Consider the following 21,084-nt stretch of genomic DNA (forward strand, 5'->3'; position numbering starts at 1 on the left):
CCCTCTCCAATCTGTTGGCCACGGAAATGCTGCCTTTCTGCCTGGTAGATACAGCCGATTTCCGAAAGCTGATGGCCATCGCAGTCCCCCAGTACCAATTGCCCAGTTGCCATTACTTTTCTAAGAAAGCTGTGCCTGCACTACACCAGCATGTCGCAGTCAACAACACCGATTGCTTGACTGAATCTATGTCTGCCAGTGTGCATTTCACCACAGACACTTGGATGCATAAGCATGGCCATGGGCATTACATCTCTCTGACTGGGCACTGGGTGACTCTGGTGGCTGCTTGGCAGGAAATCAAGGGGTTGCTCCACAAGGCTTTGAATCTCAAAGGCTTGTGGGATAAATTCTGTATCCAACAGTTCCGCCACTACTTCTAGCTCCTCCACCTCCTTTAGGGCCTCCAGCTGTGCCCTCAACATCTCTTTTAATCAGACATGCATTCAACAGTGCAGATAGAATCCTTCCATTGTGGACAGACCTAGGTTGGAGTAGTGGTATTGCAACTAGTCGGGACATCAGCGGAACGTAGTGTAGTTAGGAATAGCCAGGGGACTGTACACAGGAGCAGCAATGTAGTTTACAGGGTCAGCATGTGAAAGGAACATTACTAAAGGCTGATAGCTCAATAATCTCGCAAGGAAGGAAGTACAATGCCAGGTTTAAGTAGGGTGTTCAATCAGGGTGGAGCCAATCAGGAACTCGGAGTGGAGACAATCAGAAACAATACAGGTACTTGTATCTGGAAGAAAATTTCCAGCTAGTTGAATAGCTCAGAGGGAAGAGCTAACGCCTGGTGCATAAGAGTGCTGGTATCGAATCCTGACAGTACTCACCTCCTTCCAGGATGGCCTCTGGACATCTTAGGCACTGACTTCTCTGGATATCGCTAATGAAAAGCTCTTGTAAGCCTGGGGTGCATGAAAGCTGCCCTCCGGTTCCCTTGAAAATATTGCAGTCTTCCTCTTAATCTTCTAGAGTCTAGAATGTTATACACAATGTACTCCTCTTCACCATGGATTTTTTTTCTGGTAGTGGATGAGTCTGAGTTCTACCTGTAAACGGGTTCTCACTCATTGTTAGGCTATGGGTTGAACCAGCTGGACTTAAAAGTCTTCCTTCAACCTTAAATACTATGTTACATGTAACAGGTTTAATTTTCAAACTGTTAGGAATTTTTAATCGGAAATCAACTTGGTTAATTTGTGCAGATGTTTGAAAAGGTCCTATGAGTTTTGGAACCAATTTACAAGATGGTAAGTTCATTTTCATTTTTTCACTTTTAGAAAGCCAAACCTTGTCACTGACCTGAAGGGTAGGAGGGGCTTTGAGATGTTTATCTGCTGCTTCTTTGTAATCTTCTTGGGCCATTTGTATCATCTCAGTTAGTTTCTACAGAACGTTCTGCAACTCTGTGAGTCTATTTGTATCAGCAGGAACAGAATTATTAAATGGAAGGTTAAATTAAAAATAAATACTAGATGCAAGCCAAAGTTAGCAAAAAAAAAGACTTTGGGATTTAAAACTTCCAATTCCAATTCCCCAACGAATTCAGTGCAAAGTACTAACACTGATTTACAAAGCCATCCACAACCTGTCCCCTGCCTATATCTCTGAACTAATATCCCAATATCTTCCTTCACATAATCTCCGATCCTCCCGAGACCTCCTACTCTCCTCCACACTTATTCATTCCTCACACAACCGCCTCCTAGATTTCTCCTGAATATCCCCCATCGTTTGGAATTCCACGCCTCAAGACGTTCAATTATTCACCACCCTTGGATCCTTCAGACGGAACCTGAAAACCCATCTCTTCAGGAAAGCCTTCAGCCTGCAATATCTATTCTGATGCCTCACCACCACCCGAGCTGCCGCCTCACCAACACCCGAGCTGCCGCCTCACCACCACCCGAGCTGCCGCCTCACAACCACCCGAGCTGCCGCCTCACCACCACCAGAGCTACCTTCTGTCTCTTCCCCACTATCCCATAGAATGTAAGTCCGCATGGACAGGGTCCTCTCCCCTCTGTACCAGTCTGTCACTGTAAATTTGTTTACTGTAAACAATATCTATAACTCTGTACGTAACCCCTTTCTCTTGTACAGCACCATGGAATTACTGGTGCTAAATATATGAATAAATAATAATAATAACTGTATTTGGAGTTAAGATAGGCAAATTATGCTGTTGGTAAATAGTCCACCCAGTCATCCTGGAGGTAATAAATAAAGCAGTGCAGGTATTGTTCTAGAGTTTGGTTAGTTCTTCCAGTCTGGCCATTGGATTGTGGGTGGAAGGAAGTAGACATATTGACAATAAGTCCTAAAGTTGTACGGAAGCTTTTCCAAAATCTGGATGTAAACTGAACACCTCCATCAGAATTTACATTGTCAGGGATTCCATGGGGCCTAAATATCTGTTTGACTTTTTAGTCTGCGGTTTGTTCAGTGATAAGATTCCCTTTTAGTTGGAATAAAACGGTCCATCTTTGTGAGCCCGCCCATCACAACAAGCATAACAGTCATTTATTTAGATGGAGGTAGGTCCACGATAAAATAAATTGAGATTGATCCCTAAGGCCTGGGTCTAGGAGTCCTAGAGAAGAAGATTGTGGCATCATGCTTTTTGCATATGTTAAACAGGAGGAAACATATTTTCCCCCATCGTTCCTACAATTAGGCCATTAAAAAGAACAAAACAGTAGTTCTTATATTTTCTTGACTCCAGTGTGCCCTACAAGTTTTGAATCATGGACAAGTTTGAGGACTTAAAGTCAAATTGATTCAAGGACACATATTTGGTGGTTCTGTATCCCAAACCCCTCCGGTGTTGCATGACGTATCAGGTCTCCCAGATAAGAAGGCTTACACTGATTCCTTAACAACCACGTCTTAATTGAAACTTCAATTCCAAGCTGTAAATTCTGGCCCAGACCCTGAAACCTCATTCATGGCACATGGCTGAATTATGCTGTGCCATTATCAAATTTCTACTGTAGGTAAACATATTCACACTCCAGGCCAGAAGAGGGAGCCCTGGCCCCATTTGTGGGTGGCTCCTCTAGATATATATTCTGGCTTTCAGGGAAAGCAGTCAGTCTGTCAGAGGGACAGAGAAGAGTGAGTGAGAAGACCAGACAGCAGACTGGAGCAGTCTGAGGCGGAAAGCCAGAGAGTTGGAAAAGGCCAGAGAGGAGCTAGTCATGGAACTTCAGCTGAGGCAGAGCTGGTATACAAGGAGAATAGCTGAGCAGATGTGGGGGTCTGCAGCTCCTGGCAGAAAGAGTAAGGAAGGAAGAGAGCAGTCTGAAGGACTGAGGGGCCATGCAGCCAAGAGGGTGCTGCAGCTCCTGGACAGAGAAACTGAGAAAAAAGAGCAGCGTGTTGTGAGCGTGCAGAAGAGCGAAGCACAGGAGAGTGACAACAGGGGAGGACAACTGCGTCTGGGCTACCTCCGTGGCAGATCGCAGACATCGGTGGCCGGAAGACCGAGGCTGTGAGGGACTCTAAGGCTTTCAGCAGAAACCGGCAGGACAGCTAGCCTACATGTACCTGTCCACCCTAATACCCAGGAGAAACAGTGGCGCATAGAGCCTGGGTCATGATAGAGACCCTATAAAAAGGCTTGAGCCACCTGTCATATGGTTGTGTGTCCCACCTTTAAGGAGGACAGAGAGGAACTGTGAGGACCTTGATTGAAGCTGCAGGAAGCAAAGGGACTACATCAAAAAGTGTTGGTAGGAAGGCTTCTAACTCCACCTGGTAAAGGGGACTCTGAACTTGCTTCCAAGCCGGCCAGACCCTGCCTGTACCTGTAATCTGGTACCCTGGACTGTGGCTGCCTGAAGAATTCAGTAAACCAGGTAAAGAGACTGCAAACCTGTGTCCTCCGTTCTTTACTGCACCAGTTACCATCTCCATCTATTCACCGGGAGCCCTGGGGACATACTTCATCTGTGGGAATTTATACCATCTCAGCTGCCTTAACATCACCCCAGTGGACCCCTTTAAGCAGCGTCGGTCCCCACTGACCGAATACCACAGGTGGCTTAATGAACACAAAACTTATTCAAAACCCCTATAAGGTCATTCCCTTTAACATGGGCGCCCAGGGCCACTGAACGGGTCGCCGCCACCATGACATACCCCTTTAAGTACCGAACCCGGTACTGAGTACCCCCCTGGACCTGGTGGGCGACTCATTACTATCGTTACATTTTTCTAACACTAGTTCTCTACCAATCTGATATTTGTGCCACGTTGTCAGGCTGGGAAAAAAATAAGAGCTGTTGCATGAGGTATTAAGGCTCCTGGATAAGAAGACTTACATCTCTCCCTTAGCCACCATGTCTTAATTGAAACTTCAATTCTTCACTGTAAATGCTGACCCAGATCCTGATACAACATGCATGGCCTTTTTCTGACTGCGTCTGTGCCATTCTAAAATTTCTACTGTGGGTGAATTGATCAGTCAACTACCTGTGTTACTATCCTTAAATTTTTCGAACATTAGCAGTCAATCAAGCTGATATTTGTACCACCTGAGTGTGGCTGAGCAAAAAAGAAGTTTGAGCCGTTGCACGAGGTATCAGGGCTCCCAGATAAGAAGGCTTACACTGATCCCTCACACACCTCATCTTAATTTAAAGTTAAATTCAAAGCTGTAAATGCTTGGCCAGTCCCTGATACCTCATGCAGGAGCCATGGCTGACTGCTTCTGTGCCATTATAAAATGTTCTACTCTGGGTCAATTGATCAGTCAGCTATCTTTACATTTTTCTATCAATAGTAGTCTATGACATTCGAAAGTTGAAAGGTTCGCTAATTTCTAGTGAAGACACGTTCTGACCAACAGGCGGTGCACTATCAAGAAAATTGTTCCAACATATCCAAAACTTGTCATTTCGAAGCCCAGATGAACTGTAACCGCTGGCGACAGTTCGATAGCCATTACTGTCTAAGGGAACCAGAAAGCCAAGGACAAAAGATGGACAAAATGCTTCAATAAGCAGTGGGAAATTACTGGAAAGATGAAACAAAGTCCTGTTGCACCATGCTGATTTATCAGATGCACAAGTTTATTACTTTTATTTTGTAGTTTAGGTTTTAGTAGAATTGTCTTGTTTATTAGAGGCGCAAAACAGGCCAAAAACATCAATAAGCCAATAGGTTACTTTTCTTATCTATTATATTCTTCAATTTTATGTGATTTTTCCAGAAGTTGACTAAAATTCTCTATTAAATTTGACACAATGTGAAAGAATGAAGGTTTTCTCAAATTTTCCCTGCAAATTCTAAATATATATACATTTTTTTGTCATTAGAGTCTTTTTGTCACATGTTCTGGATTATTTTCTTATATTCTCATCCATATTGTGCAGCTGGATGGCAGTCGGTCACTTGGACAAGGCACGAGGCACGGCACATATCTGTGCTGATGCCATGATCTCCACCTTGTTAAGAGTCAGATATTTCAAGTCCTGACGTTCTGTTCCCGGGGGGAGGGTGAAAGTGAATTTCTGGAGCAAAGTGGAAAAGAACATGAAAAGCTCCAAGCGGGCCAGGTTCTCTCCAAGACAAACTCGTTTCCCTAGAAGACAAGATAAAACGTATGTGATAATTAATTATCTTATTCCTTGTGTCACTCTATGCTTTAGATCCCACCATCTAAAGACCACTGCTCGCTGTCTATTTACATTTAACGATTTATAATAATCGGTGGAAATTCATTGTATCATTCTTGAGTTTACCATGAGCTATTTGGGCAGTAGAATGCTAAGATTTAATACATTGAATGGAACCTGTCATGTCCTCAAATATTATTAGCCACAGTTATGGGGATAATCTCAGGTTATTAGTAGTATTCCAAAGCTGCCCAGCTGCCGCACTTAAAAAAGTCACTACTGGGAGAAAATTAATTAAATTCCTCCCAGCAGCCTCTGGCTTTCAGTTATAGAGGTGTGCTGATATGGCTTCTGTCACTGCTCCTTACTTAGTGAGTGGCCGTAAGCACGCCAAAGAATATTGACTGCAGCTGTCTCTGTAGTTGTCATTCTTGAGTCACTTTCTTCTGGGAGATCTAGGGTCAGAAGATCACTATGTACTGTGATCACAGATCTTCCATTTTGCCTGTTTGTCACATATTAAATAGATTTGGTTTCCTTTGGTGCTGAAGAGGTTAATGACCTGTTCTATGCTGGTCAGAAACTTGTAGCTCCATTTTCAGCTGCATCTGGTCTGGTCATTACCTCTCCTTATAAAACCTGGCCAGACCTTCTGTGTCTTGCCTTTGAAAGCTTTGCTTCCTAGCTCCCTGGAGACACTGTGTTGAATAGAAGATCATCGTAGCTACTGGAGATTCTTGTGTGCTGTTTTTGGATATATGCTTTTCTTATTGTCCTACTCCCATTTGGTTGGTACATTCCTATCTTTCCCTATATACCTCTCTACCTTTGGTGAGTGTTTGTATGTTTGTTGCTTTCTGTTATCCCGGTTTTGTGCTTGAGACTTGTTTATCTTATATTTCTGTCTCATGCCTCATGGGGTGGATTAGAGGACAGATATGGGATTAACAGTAGCATTGTGAGGTCAGAGAGTCAAGACTTTCTACCTTCATGAGTACCCCCAGGACATAGATAGTTAGGGTCCCAGTTCCAGGGACAGTATGAGGCCCCCTTGCTTATTGAAGACCGTCAAAGTGTGACAGTAATGTGTCAGTGCAAACATAGCTGTCAGTCAATGGGCCAGGGCACGCATACAGCCGATCACTAGGTAAGGAGCAGTGACTGAAGCTGCATCAGATCAACTCTGAACGTCGGAGGTTGCCAGAACGAATACACTTAAATTCCTCCTGATAGTTGGACTTTCAGAGCTGCGGCCTCCTGACTTCAGAACGCTATAAACCATCCCACGCCTAGCACGTATAATTAATTATATCCAAAAATATTTTGAATAGGGCAGACATAATAACCCAAATTAATAAAACCATTTTAACAATATTATTAGTGATCGTTACAGAAAATTGCTGAAATCACTTCTTACTAGTGTTGAACGATACTTTCCGATATTTGAAAGTATCGGTATCGGATGGTATCGGCCGATACCGGCAAAATATCGGATCTCCCCGATACCGATACCTGATACCAATACAAGTCAATGGGACACAAATATCGGAATGTATCCTGGATGGTTCCCAGGGTCTGAAGGAGAGGAAACTCTCCTTCAGGCCCTGGGATCCATATTAATGTAAAAAATAAAGAATAAAAATAAAAAATATGGCTATACTCACCCCTCCGACGAACCCTGGCTGTCACCGCTGCGAGCGTCCGCCTCCGTTCCTGAGAATTGCAGAGAGTGAAGGACCTTCGATGACGTCGCGGTCAGGTGACCAGTCACCTGATCGCTCACGTGACCGCTCACCTGACCGTGACGTCATATGGGCTGGTCTCTTTAGACCCCAAATCTGCACTTTGCCCAGAATCCCAGATGCTCCATGTGTCTACTCTCCGATATTTCCATCTTTGGTTCTTACCTGCTGAGAACGGCATGAACGCCAACCTTGTGCGAAACTGCCCATCCTCGTTCAGAAAATGCTGAGGGTTGAAATCTTCTGGAGTTTCCCACTGAGATGGGTCTTGTAGGACAGATGTGAGGAAGGGGATCACAGTTGTTCCCTGATACCAATAAAGATCAGGTGTTACAAGTAAGTGAATAGTTCATGAGAATCAGAGTAGACCCAGAATTTTCTTAATTAAGTACCAATGGTCAGATATAGAGATGGGCAGGTCGGTTCGTAGGACTCTCGTCCATTGGCCAGATCAGTACTCGTGACTGGCTAATGAAAACCTGAACCTGGAAGGTCCCGGAAGGCAAGAGCTTACAGACCTGGCCGATGGAGCAGAGTCTTAATAAGTGAACTGTATAGCTGTATATAACTAGAATACAACACAACTTATATACTCCTGATAATGAAATGGTACCATAAACATGTGTTCCAATGGGTTTTCTACAAAAATATTGCAATTTAAAGCAAAATTGCATGAAGGCGCCCATGATTGGGGAATGCTGAGTGGCATCAGCTGTTTATAATGTCAACTTTTTACAAGACTGGGTTATACGAAATATTTTTATTTTATATTTTCAGTTGCTTGATTCAAAAAGCTGCCCAATAACTTCTTTGGTATTGTGTCAGAAAATCTAGAAAATGCAGATGGTAAGCATTGTTCCGTACCTTTGGGATGGTATAACCTCTGAACTTGATGTCTTCAGTGATGGCATGGAAAAGAGCAGTTGGTGCCAGGTCAAAAACTCTCTGTGCCTCATGGATGACGGCGTTTGTATAAGCCAGCTGGGGCTTGTCCATGATCTCAGGGGATCGCAGGGACTTGGTCACCTCATCTATCTCTTGCTGAGCTTTAGCTGTGAGACAAAGATCAGATTATTATTAGTTATTTTATGGTACAACTCAAAAGCACACTCAAGTACAAAAAACATAAACAAGCGGACTGGTTCAGGGGGAAGAGGACCCTGCCCTCATGGGCTTAACATATGCAGGGTATTGGGGAAGGACACAGAAGAACGGAGAATGGCAGTGATGTTACTGTGGCAGGGAGAGGGCAGCGCTGCTATTACAGGCTGTAATGAGGTGACAGTGGGGTCACTGCAGGCTGCAGACCTTCCTGATAAGTTGAGTCTACAGGTTGTGCCTGGAGGTTCCAACTGTAGGAAAAATCAGTTGTGTTTGGGCTGTGGACTCCAGAGCAAGAGGGAGGCTCAGGAGGAGTCTTGGAGGTAATTAGATGAGGAACATAGGACAGCCGAAGAGGGGAGGTCGTCTTGTGAGAATCAGGGATAAAGTATGGGGATATATCAGAAGATTTCTTCGTAGATACAGTGCCTTGCAAAAGTATTCGTCCCCCTGGAACTTTTCAATCTTTTCCCACATATCATGCTTCAAACATAAAGATACCAAATGTAAATTTTTGCTGAAGAATCAATAACAAGTGGAACACAATTGTGAAGTTGAACAAAATTTATTGGTTATTTTAAATTTTTGTGGAAATTCAAAAACTGAAAAGTGGGGCGTGCAATATTATTCGGCCCCTTTACTTTCAGTGCAGCAAATTCACTCCAGAAGTTCATTGTGGATCTCTGACTAATCCAATGTTGTCCTAAATGCCTAATGATGATAAATATAATCCACCTGTGTGTGATCAAGTCTCCGTATAAATGCACCTGCTATGTGATAGTCTCAGGGTTCTGTGTGAAGCACAGAGAGCATCATGGAGACCAAGGAACACAACAGGCAGGTCCGTGATACTGTTGTGGAGAAGATCAAAGCCAGATTTGGATACAAAATGATTTCCAAAACTTTAAACATCCCAAGGAGCACTGTGCAAGCGATCATATTGATATGGAAGGCGCATCGTACCACTGCAAATCTACCAAGACCCGGCCGTCCCTCCAAACTTTCATCTCAAACAAGGAGAAGACTGATCAGAGATGCAGCCAAGAGGCCGATGATCACTCTGGATGAACGGCAGAGATCTACAGCTGAGGTGGGACAGTCTGTCCATAGGACAACAATCAGTCGTACACTGCACAAATCTGCCCTTTATGGAAGAGTGGCAAAAAGAAAGACATTTCTCAAAGATATCCATAAAAAGTGTTGTTTAAAGTTTGCAACAAGCCACCTGGGAGACACCAAACATGTGGAAGAAGGTGCTCTGGTCAGATGAAACCAAAATCGAACTTTTTGGTGACAATGCCAAATGATATTTTTAGCGTAAAGGCAACACAGCTCCTCACCCAGAACACACCATCCCCACTGTCAAACATGGTGGTGGCAGCATCATGGTTTGGGCCTGATTTTCTTCAGCAGGGCCGGGAAGATGGTTAAAATTGATGGGAAGATGGATGGAGCCAAATACAGGACCATTCTTGAAGAAAACCTGTTGGAGTCTGCAAAAGACCTAAGACTGAGATGGAGATTTGTCTTCCAACAAGACAATGATCCCAAACATAAAGCAAAATCTACAGTGGAATGGTTCACAAATAAACGTATCCAGGTGTTAGAATGGCCAAGTCAGAGTCCAGACCTCAATCCTATCGAGAATCTGTGGAAGAATGTGCAAGAATTTCAGTCTCTCGATGTACAAAACTGATAGAGACAAACCCCAAGCGACTTTCAGCTATAATTGCAGCAACAGGTGGTGCAACAAAGTATTAAGTTAAAGGGGCCGAATAATATTGCACGCCCCACTTTTCAGTTTTTGAATTTAGACAAAAATTTAAAATAACCAATAATTTTCAATCAACTTCACAATTGTGTTCCATTTGTTTTTGATTCTTCACCAAAAATTTACATTTGGTATCTTTATGTTTGAAGCCTGATATGTGAGAAAAGGTTGAAAAGTTCCAGGGAGCCGAATATTTTTGCAAGGCACTATATATGAAGGTGACATATTATGGATGACTTTGTAGCTCCGTATTAGTAGTTTATATTGGATATGCTAGAGAATTGGGAGCCAATGAAGGGATTTGCAGAGAGGAAAAGCAGAGGAGCAGTGAGTAGAAAGATGGATTACTCAAGCAGCAGAGTTAAGGACAGACTGGAAAGATGCAAGTGTGTTGGCAGGGAGGCCACAGATGAGAATGTTGCAGAAGTTGAGGCTGGCAATGATGAGGGCATTCACTTACAATTTTATTTACTGAGGGTTGATGAAAGAGAAGATGTGTCAGCTGAGTAGTCCGGAGATCATAGAATGTTAGAGTTGGAAGGGACCTCCTGGGTCATCATGTCTAAACCCCCTGCTTAATGCAGGATTCACTAAACCATCTCAGACAGATGTCTGTCCAGACTCTGAAGACCTCCATTGAAGAAGAACTCACCACCTGTCGTGGCCGCTTGTTCCACTCATTGATCAACCTAACTGTCAAAAAGATTTTTCTTTTCAAATCTGTATCTTTCAGTTCCATTCCATTACTTCCATGTGCAAATGAGAATAATGATGATGTCTCTACACTGTAACAGCCCTTCAGATAGTTGTAGACAGCTATTAAGTGTCCTCTTAGCCTTCTTTTTTGCAAGCTAAATATTCCCAGATTCTTTAATCGTTCCTCATAGGACATACTTTGCAGTTCGCTCACCATTCTGGTAGCTCTTCTCTAAACTATCTCCAGTTTTTCATTGTCTTTTTTAAAATGTGGTACCCCGAACTAGACACAGTATTCTAGGTGAGGCCTGACCAAGGAGGAGTAGAGGGGGGTAATTACTTCACATGATCTAAACTCTATGCTTCTCATACATTCTAGTACTCTGTTTGCCTTTTTTGCTGCTGCATCACACTGTTGACTCATGTGCAGGCTGTGATCTATTAGTATACCCAAGTCTTTTTCACGCGTGCTGTTGCTTAGTTCTATTCCTCCCATTCTGTAGATGTCATTTTCGTTTTCCTTGCCCAGATGTAGAATCTTGCATTTCTCTCCGTTAAATACCAATCTATTAGTGGCTGCTGATTGTTCAAACATATCTAGATTCTTCTGAATCCTTTATCTGTTTTCTCTTGTGTTAGCTATGCCTCCTAGCTTTGCATCGTCTGTAAATTTTATTAGTTTACCTTCAATTCCCATATCTAGATCTCTATAAAAATGTTGAACAAAACTGGGGCCAGAGGCTTGTCTTACCCCACTTGAAACACTTTTCCAATTGAATGTGCAACCATTAACACTCTTTGAGTATGATCACTGAGCCAGTTATGAATCCACCTAACCGTAGCCTTGTCAATCCCATACTTGATAATTTTTTCAATAAGGATAGTATGAGCTACTTTATCAAATTTACTATATCTACTGCATTTCCCTGATCCACCCAGTCAGTGGGTCTGGCTTGATTTGTTTGCTACAAAAACATGCCGGGTTTGGTTAATTACTGTATTTTTATCTAAGTACTTATATACATGCTGTTTAATAATTTGTTCAATTAGCTTTCCTGGTATAGAAGTAAGGATAACTGGCCTGTAATTTCCTGGCTCCATCTTCTTTCCTTTTTTGAAGATGGGGACAACATTTGCCCTTTTCTAATCTTCTGGGACTTCCTCTGTTTCTCAGGATTTTTCAAAGATTCTGGCTAGTGGTTCTGCAATTTCCTGTGCTACCTCTTTCAGTACAATAGGATGTAATTCATCTGGACCAGGAGATGTAAATTCATGTAAAATAGCTAAGTGTTCTCTCACCATCTCTCTATCTATTGATAGTGTGGATTATTTTATTCCTTCGATGGCACCATGAAGATCAGTTGATGTTGCATTTGCTTTCTTAGAGAACACAGATGCAAAATAGGAATTTAAAAGTTCGGCTTCTCAACATCATTTCTGACCACTTCACCCTTCTCTTCATATAAAAATCCTGTAGCATCTTTGACTTTTGTTTTTGTCATACCTCCAAAATCCTCTTTTGCTATTTTTGGTCTCCCTTGCAAACTTTACTTCATTACTGGCTTTAGCTGTTCTAACGCTTGCCCTGCATTCTTTGCAATCATTATATTCTTCTTTAGATATGCATTTATTTTTTTCCCTTTTTAAAAAGTGATTAAGTTCTGCGTCCATCCACCCTGGTCTCTTAAAATGCTTCTGATTCTTCCTTCTTTAAAGGATTGATAACAATTATGCTGTGAGAATTTCATTTAGCAAAATCTCCCATCCTTCTAGGACATTTCTGTCCTTTAGAACATCCAGCAATTGGACCTTTCCTACCCTATTTCTGAGTCCATTAACATCTGCCTTTCTGAAGTCCAACCTTAAAGTCTAAGTCCTCATTGGTCATCCTCCTCTTGCAATCAAAAAGTCTACGATAACATGATCGCTGCCTCCTAAATTTCCAGCCACCTTTACTTTCTCAACCTTTTTCTCCCTGGTACATAGTAACATAGTAACATAGTTAGCAAGGCCGAAAAAATACATTTGTCCATCCAGTTCAGCCTTTATTGTGTCGGAATAAATCCCCAGAAATCCCCAGAAATTATTACTGTTCGTAAGAATTAAGTCCAAGATTGCAGATCCTCTTATTCGCTCTTCTCTTCTACCTTTTCAAACATTAAGTTGACAGCAAGAGAAGATTAGAATTTTCTCGACCCAGTACTTTTGACTGAAAGAGATTCCCAAAAAATATCTGGATAGTTAAAATCTCCCATGAATACTATGTTGTACTTCTTTGAGAACAGAGACATCTGATATAAAAGGTTTTCATCCATATCTTTAGGAGGTCCAGGTGGCCTACAGTAAACACCTACAATAATGTAATTTCAGTTCTCTCATTAAATACTTACCATAACAGTTTCTACAGAGCTACCAGTCTCTGAAGCTTGGATCTATGTGGAGATATATGTTTTCCTAAAACACAATGCAACATCTCTTCCTTTTTTGTTACTTCTGTTTCTAAGAAATAAGTTGTAGCCTTTAAGGTTTGTATTCCAAGCATGTATATCATCCCACCAAGTTTCAGTGATGCCTGTGACATCATATCTCCCTTCCTGTGTTAGCAGCTCCAATTCTTCTTGAGGGCTTCCTATGCTCTGTGCATTTGTATAGATACAAATTTAATTTGTAGTTGGTTTCTCTTGCTAATCTATTTTAATTCAGCGTTTGTTGTCTTTGTTCTTCCTTTCCACTTCTAATAGCAGGTTTCTCAAAAGAATTCATTAGCTGCATATTTCTTCCTGGCCGTACCATGGGTACAGAAAGTATTCAGACCCCTTTAAACTGTTCACTCTTTGTTTCATTGCAGCCATTTTCTAAATTCAGAAAAGTTCATTTTTTTTCTTATTAATGTACACTGTGCACAACATATTGACTGAAAAACAGAAATGTAGTAATTTTTGCAAATTTAATAAAGAAGAAAAACTGAAATTTCACATTGTCATAAGTCTTCAGCCCCTTTGCTCAGTATTGAGTAGAAGCTCCATTTTGAGCTAGTGCAGCCATGAGTATTCTTGGGAATGATGCAACACGTTTTACACACCTGGATTTGGGGATCCTCTGCCATTGTTTCTTGCAGATCCTCTCCAGTTTCATCAGGTTGGATGGTGAACGTTGGTGGACAGCCATTTTCAGGTGTCTCCAGAGATGCTTAATTGGGTTTAGGTCAGGGCTCTAGCTGGGTCAATCATGAATGATCACAGAGTTTTTCTGAAGCCACTCCTTCATTATTATAGCTGTGTGCTTAGTGTCATTGTCTTGTTGGAAGGTGAACCTCCAGCCAAGTCTGAGGTCCAGAGCATTTTGGAAGAGGTTTTCATCCAGGATATCTCTGTACTTGGCCGCATTAAGGTTTCCTTCAATGACAACCAGTCATCCTGTCCCTGCAGCTGAAAAACACCCCCATAGCATGACGCTGCCACCACCATGTTTCCCTTTTGTATTGGGCAGGTGATGAGCAGTACCTGGTTTTCTCCACACATACCGCTTAGAATTATCATCAAAAAGGTCTATCTTCATCTCAGCAGACCAGAGAATCTTATTTCTCATAGTCTGGGAGTCCTTCATGTGTTTTTTTTAGCAAACTCTATGTGGGCTTTCATATGTCTTGCACTGAATAGAGGCTTCCGTCGGGCCACTCTGCCATAAAGGCCTGACTGGTGGAGGCTGCAGTGATAGTTGACTTTGTGGAACTTTCTCCCATCTCCCTACTGCGTCTCTGGAGCTCAGCCACAGTGATCTTTGGGTTCTTGTTTACCTTTCTCACAAGGCTCTTCTCCCACGATTGCTCAGTTTGGCTGGACGGCCAGGTCTAGGAAGACTTCTGGTGGTCCCAAACTTCTTCCATTTAAGGATTATGGAGGCTACTCTGCTCTTAGAAACCTTGAGTACTGCAGAAATTCTGTTGTAATTTTGGCCAGATCTGTGCCTTGCCACAATTTTGTCTCTGAGCTCCTTGGCCGGTTCCTTTGACCTCATGATCCTCATTTGGTCTGACATGCACTGTGAGCTGTGAGGTCTATATAGACAGGTGAGTGCCTTCCCAAATCAAATTCTATCAGTTTAATTACACACAGCTGGACTCCAATGAAGGAGTAGAACCATCTCAAAGAGGATCACAACAAAATGGACAGCATGGGACTTAAATATGAGTGTCTGAGCAAAGTGTCTGAAGACTTATGACTGTGATATTTCAGTTTTTCTTTTTATTAAATTAGTAAAAATTTCTGCATTTCTGTTTTTTTTTCAGACAAGATGGGGTGCGGAGTGTACATTAATGAGAAAAAAATGAACTTTTTTGAATTTACCAAATGGCTGCAATGAAACAAATAGTGAGAAATTTAAAGGGGTCTGAATACTGCAAGGACTTTGAAGAGTTGGGGAAGAAAGTAAAGGAACTGGATGCACAGGTAGTTTTTTCTTCTATCCTTCCAGTAGACGGGCATGGCACCAGGAGATGGAACAGGATCCTTGATGCAAACAACTGGCTAAGACGATGGTGCATACAACAAGGATTTGGATTCCTGGACCACGGTGTGAATTACTGGTATGATGGACTCCTCGCCAGAGACGGACTACACCTCAACAAACCTGGGAAACACACATTCGCCAGAAGACTCGCTACACTCATCAGGAGGGCGTTAAACTAGAAGAAGAGGGGACGGGAAGAAAAACATTAGACTCGAACAAAGACGACCCAGGAAAACATACTCAGAAGGGAGGTAAGAACATTTCTAAAACAATTCACAGTGAGGAGATTGGAACAAAACAAAATCCTCTAAACTGCATGCTCGCAAACGCCAGAAGCCTGACAAACAAGATGGAAGAACTAGAAGCAGAAATATCTACAGGTAACTTTGACATAGTGGGAATAACCGAGACATGGTTAGATGAAAGCTATGACTGGGCAGTTAACTTACAGGGTTACAGTCTGTTTAGAAAGGATCGTAAAAATCGGAGAGGAGGAGGGGTTTGTCTCTATGTAAAGTCTTGTCTAAAGTCCACTTTAAGGGAGGATATTAGCGAAGGGAATGAGGATGTCGAGTCCATATGGGTTGAAATTCATGGAGGGAAAAATGGTAACAAAATTCTCATTGGGGTCTGTTACAAACCCCCAAATATAACAGAAAGCATGGAAAGTCTACTTCTAAAGCAGATAGATGAAGCTGCAACCCATAATGAGGTCCTGGTTATGGGGGACTTTAACTACCCGGATATTAACTGGGAAACAGAAACCTGTGAAACCCATAAAGGCAACAGGTTTCTGCTAATAACCAAGAAAAATTATCTTTCACAATTGGTGCAGAATCCAACCAGAGGAGCAGCACTTTTAGACCTAATACTATCTAATAGACCTGACAGAATAACAAATCTGCAGGTGGTCGGGCATTTAGGAAATAGCGACCACAATATTGTGCAGTTTCACCTGTCTTTCACTAGGGGGACTTGTCAGGGAGTCACAAAAACATTGAACTTTAGGAAGGCAAAGTTTGAACAGCTTAGAGATGCCCTTAATCTGGTAGACTGGGACAATATCCTCAGAAATGAGAATACAGATAATAAATGGGAAATGTTTAAGAACATCCTAAATAGGCAGTGTAAGCGGTTTATACCTTGTGGGAATAAAAGGACTAGAAATAGGAAAAACCCAATGTGGCTAAACAAAGAAGTAAGACAGGCAATTAACAGTAAAAAGAAAGCATTTGCACTACTAAAGCAGGATGGCACCATTGAAGCTCTAAAAAACTATAGGGAGAAAAATACTTTATCTAAAAAACTAATTAAAGCTGCCAAAAAGGAAACAGAGAAGCACATTGCTAAGGAGAGTAAAACTAATCCCAAACTGTTCTTCAACTATATCAATAGTAAAAGAATAAAAACTGAAAATGTAGGCCCCTTAAAAAATAGTGAGGAAAGAATGGTTGTAGATGACGAGTAAAAAGCTAACATATTAAACACCTTCTTCTCCACGGTATTCACGGTGGAAAATGAAATGCTAGGTGAAATCCCAAGAAACAATGAAAACCCTATATTAAGGGTCACCAATCTAACCCAAGAAGAGGTGCGAAACCGGCTAAATAAGATTAAAATAGATAAATCTCCGGGTCCGGATGGCATACACCCACGAGTACTAAGAGAACTAAGTAATGTAATAGATAAACCATTATTTCTTATTTTTAGTGACTCTATAGCGACAGGGTCTGTTCCGCAGGACTGGCGCATAGCAAATGTGGTGCCAATATTCAAAAAGGGCTCTAAAAGTGAACCTGGAAATTATAGGCCAGTAAGTCTAACCTCTATTGTTGGTAAAATATTTGAAGGGTTTCTGAGGGATGTTATTCTGGATTATCTCAATGAGAATAACTGTTTAACTCCATATCAGCATGGGTTTATGAGAAATCGCTCCTGTCAAACCAATCTAATCAGTTTTTATGAAGAGGTAAGCTATAGACTGGACCACGGTGAGTCATTGGACGTGGTATATCTCGATTTTTCCAAAGCGTTTGATACCGTGCCGCACAAGAGGTTGGTACACAAAATGAGAATGCTTGGTCTGGGGGAAAATGTGTGTAAATGGGTTAGTAACTGGCTTAGTGATAGAAAGCAGAGGGTGGTTATAAATGGTATAGTCTCTAACTGGGTCGCTGTGACCAGTGGGGTACCGCAGGGGTCAGTATTGGGACCTGTTCTCTTCAACATATTCATTAATGATCTGGTAGAAGGTTTACACAGTAAAATATCGATATTTGCAGATGATACAAAACTATGTAAAGCAGTTAATACAAGAGAAGATAGTATTCTGCTACAGATGGATCTGGATAAGTTGGAAACTTGGGCTGAAAGGTGGCAGATGAGGTTTAACAATGATAAATGTAAGGTTATACACATGGGAAGAAGGAATCAATATCACCATTACACACTGAACGGGAAACCACTGGGTAAATCTGACAGGGAGAAGGACTTGGGGATCCTAGTTAATGATAAACTTACCTGGAGCAGCCAGTGCCAGGCAGCAGCTGCCAAGGCAAACAGGATCATGGGGTGCATTAAAAGAGGTCTGGATACACATGATGAGAGCATTATACTGCCTCTGTACAAATCCCTAGTTAGACCGCACATGGAGTACTGTGTCCAGTTTTGGGCACCGGTGCTCAGGAAGGATATAATGGAACTAGAGAGAGTACAAAGGAGGGCAACAAAATTAATAAAGGGGATGGGAGAACTACAATACCCAGATAGATTAGCGAAATTAGGATTATTTAGTCTAGAAAAAAGACGACTGAGGGGCGATCTAATAACCATGTATAAGTATATAAGGGGACAATACAAATATCTCGCTGAGGATCTGTTTATACCAAGGAAGGTGACGGGCACAAGGGGGCATTCTTTGCGTCTGGAGGAGAGAAGGTTTTTCCACCAACATAGAAGAGGATTCTTTACTGTTAGGGCAGTGAGAATCTGGAATTGCTTGCCTGAGGAGGTGGTGATGGCGAACTCAGTCGAGGGGTTCAAGAGAGGCCTGGATGTCTTCCTGGAGCAGAACAATATTGTATCATACAATTATTAGGTTCTGTAGAAGGATGTAGATCTGGGTATTTATTATGATGGAATATAGGCTGAACTGGATGGACAAATGTCTTTTTTCGGCCTTACTAACTATGTTACTATGTTACTATGTTACTATGTTACTTTCCGTACCCACTGTATATTTCCTATCTCATATTGCCCTAGTTTAAAACTCTCCTGATGTGTGTGTAGCAAGGCATCTAACAAATGTGTTTTTCTGGTTTTGTAAGATGCAACCCATCTCTAGCAAGTTTTTCACTTGTGGAATCCTGTTCAATTTCCTTGGTCGATGTCCATCCACTGGGAGGATGGATGAGAAGACGACCTGAGCTGTCAGTTCCTTCACGTTCTGGCCTAGGTCTTTAAAGTCTGTGCATATAGTTTCCAGGTCCTTTCCAGCCATTGATAGACCATTATTTTTAATCTTTAAAGACTCCATAATAACAGGGTCTGTACCACAGGACTGGCGTATAGCAAATGTGGTGCCAATATTCAAAAAGGGGACAAAAACTGAACTCGGTAATTATAGGCCAGTAAGCTTAACCTCTACTGTGGGTAAAATCCTGGAGGGCATTCTAAGGGATGCTATACTGGAGTATCTGAGGAGGAATAACCTCATGACCCAGTATCAGCACGGGTTTACTAGGGACCGTTCATGTCAGACTAATCTGATCAGTTTCTATGAAGAGGTAAGTTCCGGATTGGACCAAGGGAACCCAGTGGATGCAGTGTATATGGACTTTTCAAAAGCTTTTGATACGGTGCCACACAAAAGGTTGATACATAAAATGAGAATAATGGGGATAGGGGAAAATATGTGTAAGTGGGTTAAGAGCTGGCTCAGGGATAGGAAACAAAGGGTGGTTATTAATGGAGCACACTCGGACTGGGTAGCGGTTAGCAGTGGGGTACCACAGGGGTCAGTATTGGGCCCTCTTCTTTTTAACATATTTATTAATGATCTTGTAGGGGGCATTCAGAGCAGAATTTCAATATTTGCAGATGACACTAAACTCTGCAGGGTAATCAATACAGAGGAGGACAATTTTATATTACAGGATGATTTATGTAAACTAGAAGCTTGGGCTGATAAATGGCAAATGAGCTTTAATGGGGATAAATGTAAGGTCATGCACTTGGGTAGAACAATAAGGCGCCGTGCTAGTGGCAGCCCATTGCAGCAGCAATAGTTTTGTTTTGTTTTAGTTTTGTTTTGTTTTATTTTGTTTTGTTCTACTTTACTTTATTTTATTTTGGAATTATTTTTGTTATGTGTGAACCTTTTTCTTTCTGAACCTCAGCTTTTTGGTACTCCTAAGGAATTTTCTTTTCCCCAATACCTTCTCCTTCTGAACTTGGATCCGCTGGAATGCTTCCCTTGGATTTATGCTGAACCCTTGGATTTATGCTGAACCCTTGGATTTATGCTGAACCCTTGGATTTCCCCTTGGCTGGTTGCTTCTGAACCTGGGATACTCTGATTTGTTTCCCCTGGATGCATACTGCTACCCACAGCTTTCTGGATGTATGCTTCTGATCCTTGGCTCCCCTGGAAGGTTTCCCTTGGATGTTTGCTGCTACCCGCAGCTATCTGGATTTACAGTGCATTTGTGATCTCCTTGCAACCTAGGACTGGTATTATACGCACCTACTGCCAGGCGGCCACTACCTGTCTGGGAATTGGTACAGTTATGTCTGGAGGCGTGCACTGTATACCTCCCTACACGGACAGGCTTAGTGCAACTAACATGGGCAAGGTTTTGATTGATGTCCCTAAGTCTGTTCATAAACGTGTTGCTTACTCAAGGGTCCGACTTCTGGAGCTGCGCAGGCTAATGCCTTCTCCTGCGGTGGGTAGACCATGTGTCCCGTGTGAGGTAAGGCGACCCTACAGAGGCTGCAGAGCGGGCAAAAAACTTAAGGCAAGGCGAAGACGGTTTAAACCTGTAGTTCCGTCCATCATCATGGGGAATGTTCAATCACTGGGTAATAAGTCGGATGAACTGCTGGCATTAATACGGACCCAGAGGGATTACAAGGAATGCAGTTTGATATGTTTTACTGAAACATGGTTACGTGGCGAGATCCCGGACTCAAGTGTTTCAGTACCAGGATTTCACATGGTCCGGGCGGATAGAGACACTATGAAGAGCGGCAAAAAAAAGGGTGGTGGAGTTATACTCTACATAAACAATGGTTGGTGCAATCAGGGGCATGTGACTGTAAGGGAGCGCCATTGTTGTCCGAACATTGAATTGCTAGCTGTTGGCCTCAGACCTTACTATATTCCTAGAGAATTCTCGCTTGTTATTGCAATAGTGTTGTACATACCACCAACTGCAAACCATGAGGTTGCAGGTGAAGTGCTGTCAGGAGTCATTGCCCGGCTCCAGATGAAACACCCCAACTCGCTTACTGTAATCTCTGGGGATTTTAACCGGGCTAAAATGTCTACTGCCTTACCTAAATTCTATCAATTTGTTAAATGTACAACACGTGACAAAATTACGTTGGACTTACTCTATGCGAATGTCAAGAA

At 42.2% G+C, this 21,084-nt stretch overlaps 2 protein-coding genes across 2 annotated transcripts in view; both read right to left on the reverse strand.

The window, feature by feature from the left end:
* The window catches only part of LOC138643508 (NXPE family member 3-like), a 47,185-nt gene extending 46,760 nt beyond the window's left edge, over positions 1-425 (reverse strand). Inside the window, exon 1 of the mRNA XM_069732407.1 lies at positions 252-425. Within this exon, the coding sequence (XP_069588508.1) occupies positions 252-425 (174 nt within the window). The remainder of the gene's footprint in view (positions 1-251) is intronic.
* A 4,638-nt stretch (positions 426-5,063) lies between these two features.
* The window catches only part of LOC138643211 (cytochrome P450 2C20-like), a 206,524-nt gene continuing 190,503 nt past the window's right edge, over positions 5,064-21,084 (reverse strand). Inside the window, exons 8-10 of the mRNA XM_069732058.1 lie at positions 8,237-8,424; positions 7,538-7,679; positions 5,064-5,596 (exon numbers count right to left, since the gene is read on the reverse strand). Coding sequence (XP_069588159.1) covers positions 5,403-5,596; positions 7,538-7,679; positions 8,237-8,424 — 524 coding nt within the window. The 3' untranslated portion in view covers positions 5,064-5,402. The remainder of the gene's footprint in view (positions 5,597-7,537; positions 7,680-8,236; positions 8,425-21,084) is intronic.

This window comes from Ranitomeya imitator, chromosome 6, assembly GCF_032444005.1.
Source record: "Ranitomeya imitator isolate aRanImi1 chromosome 6, aRanImi1.pri, whole genome shotgun sequence".
In the NCBI taxonomy this organism is placed as follows: Eukaryota; Metazoa; Chordata; class Amphibia; order Anura; family Dendrobatidae; genus Ranitomeya; species Ranitomeya imitator.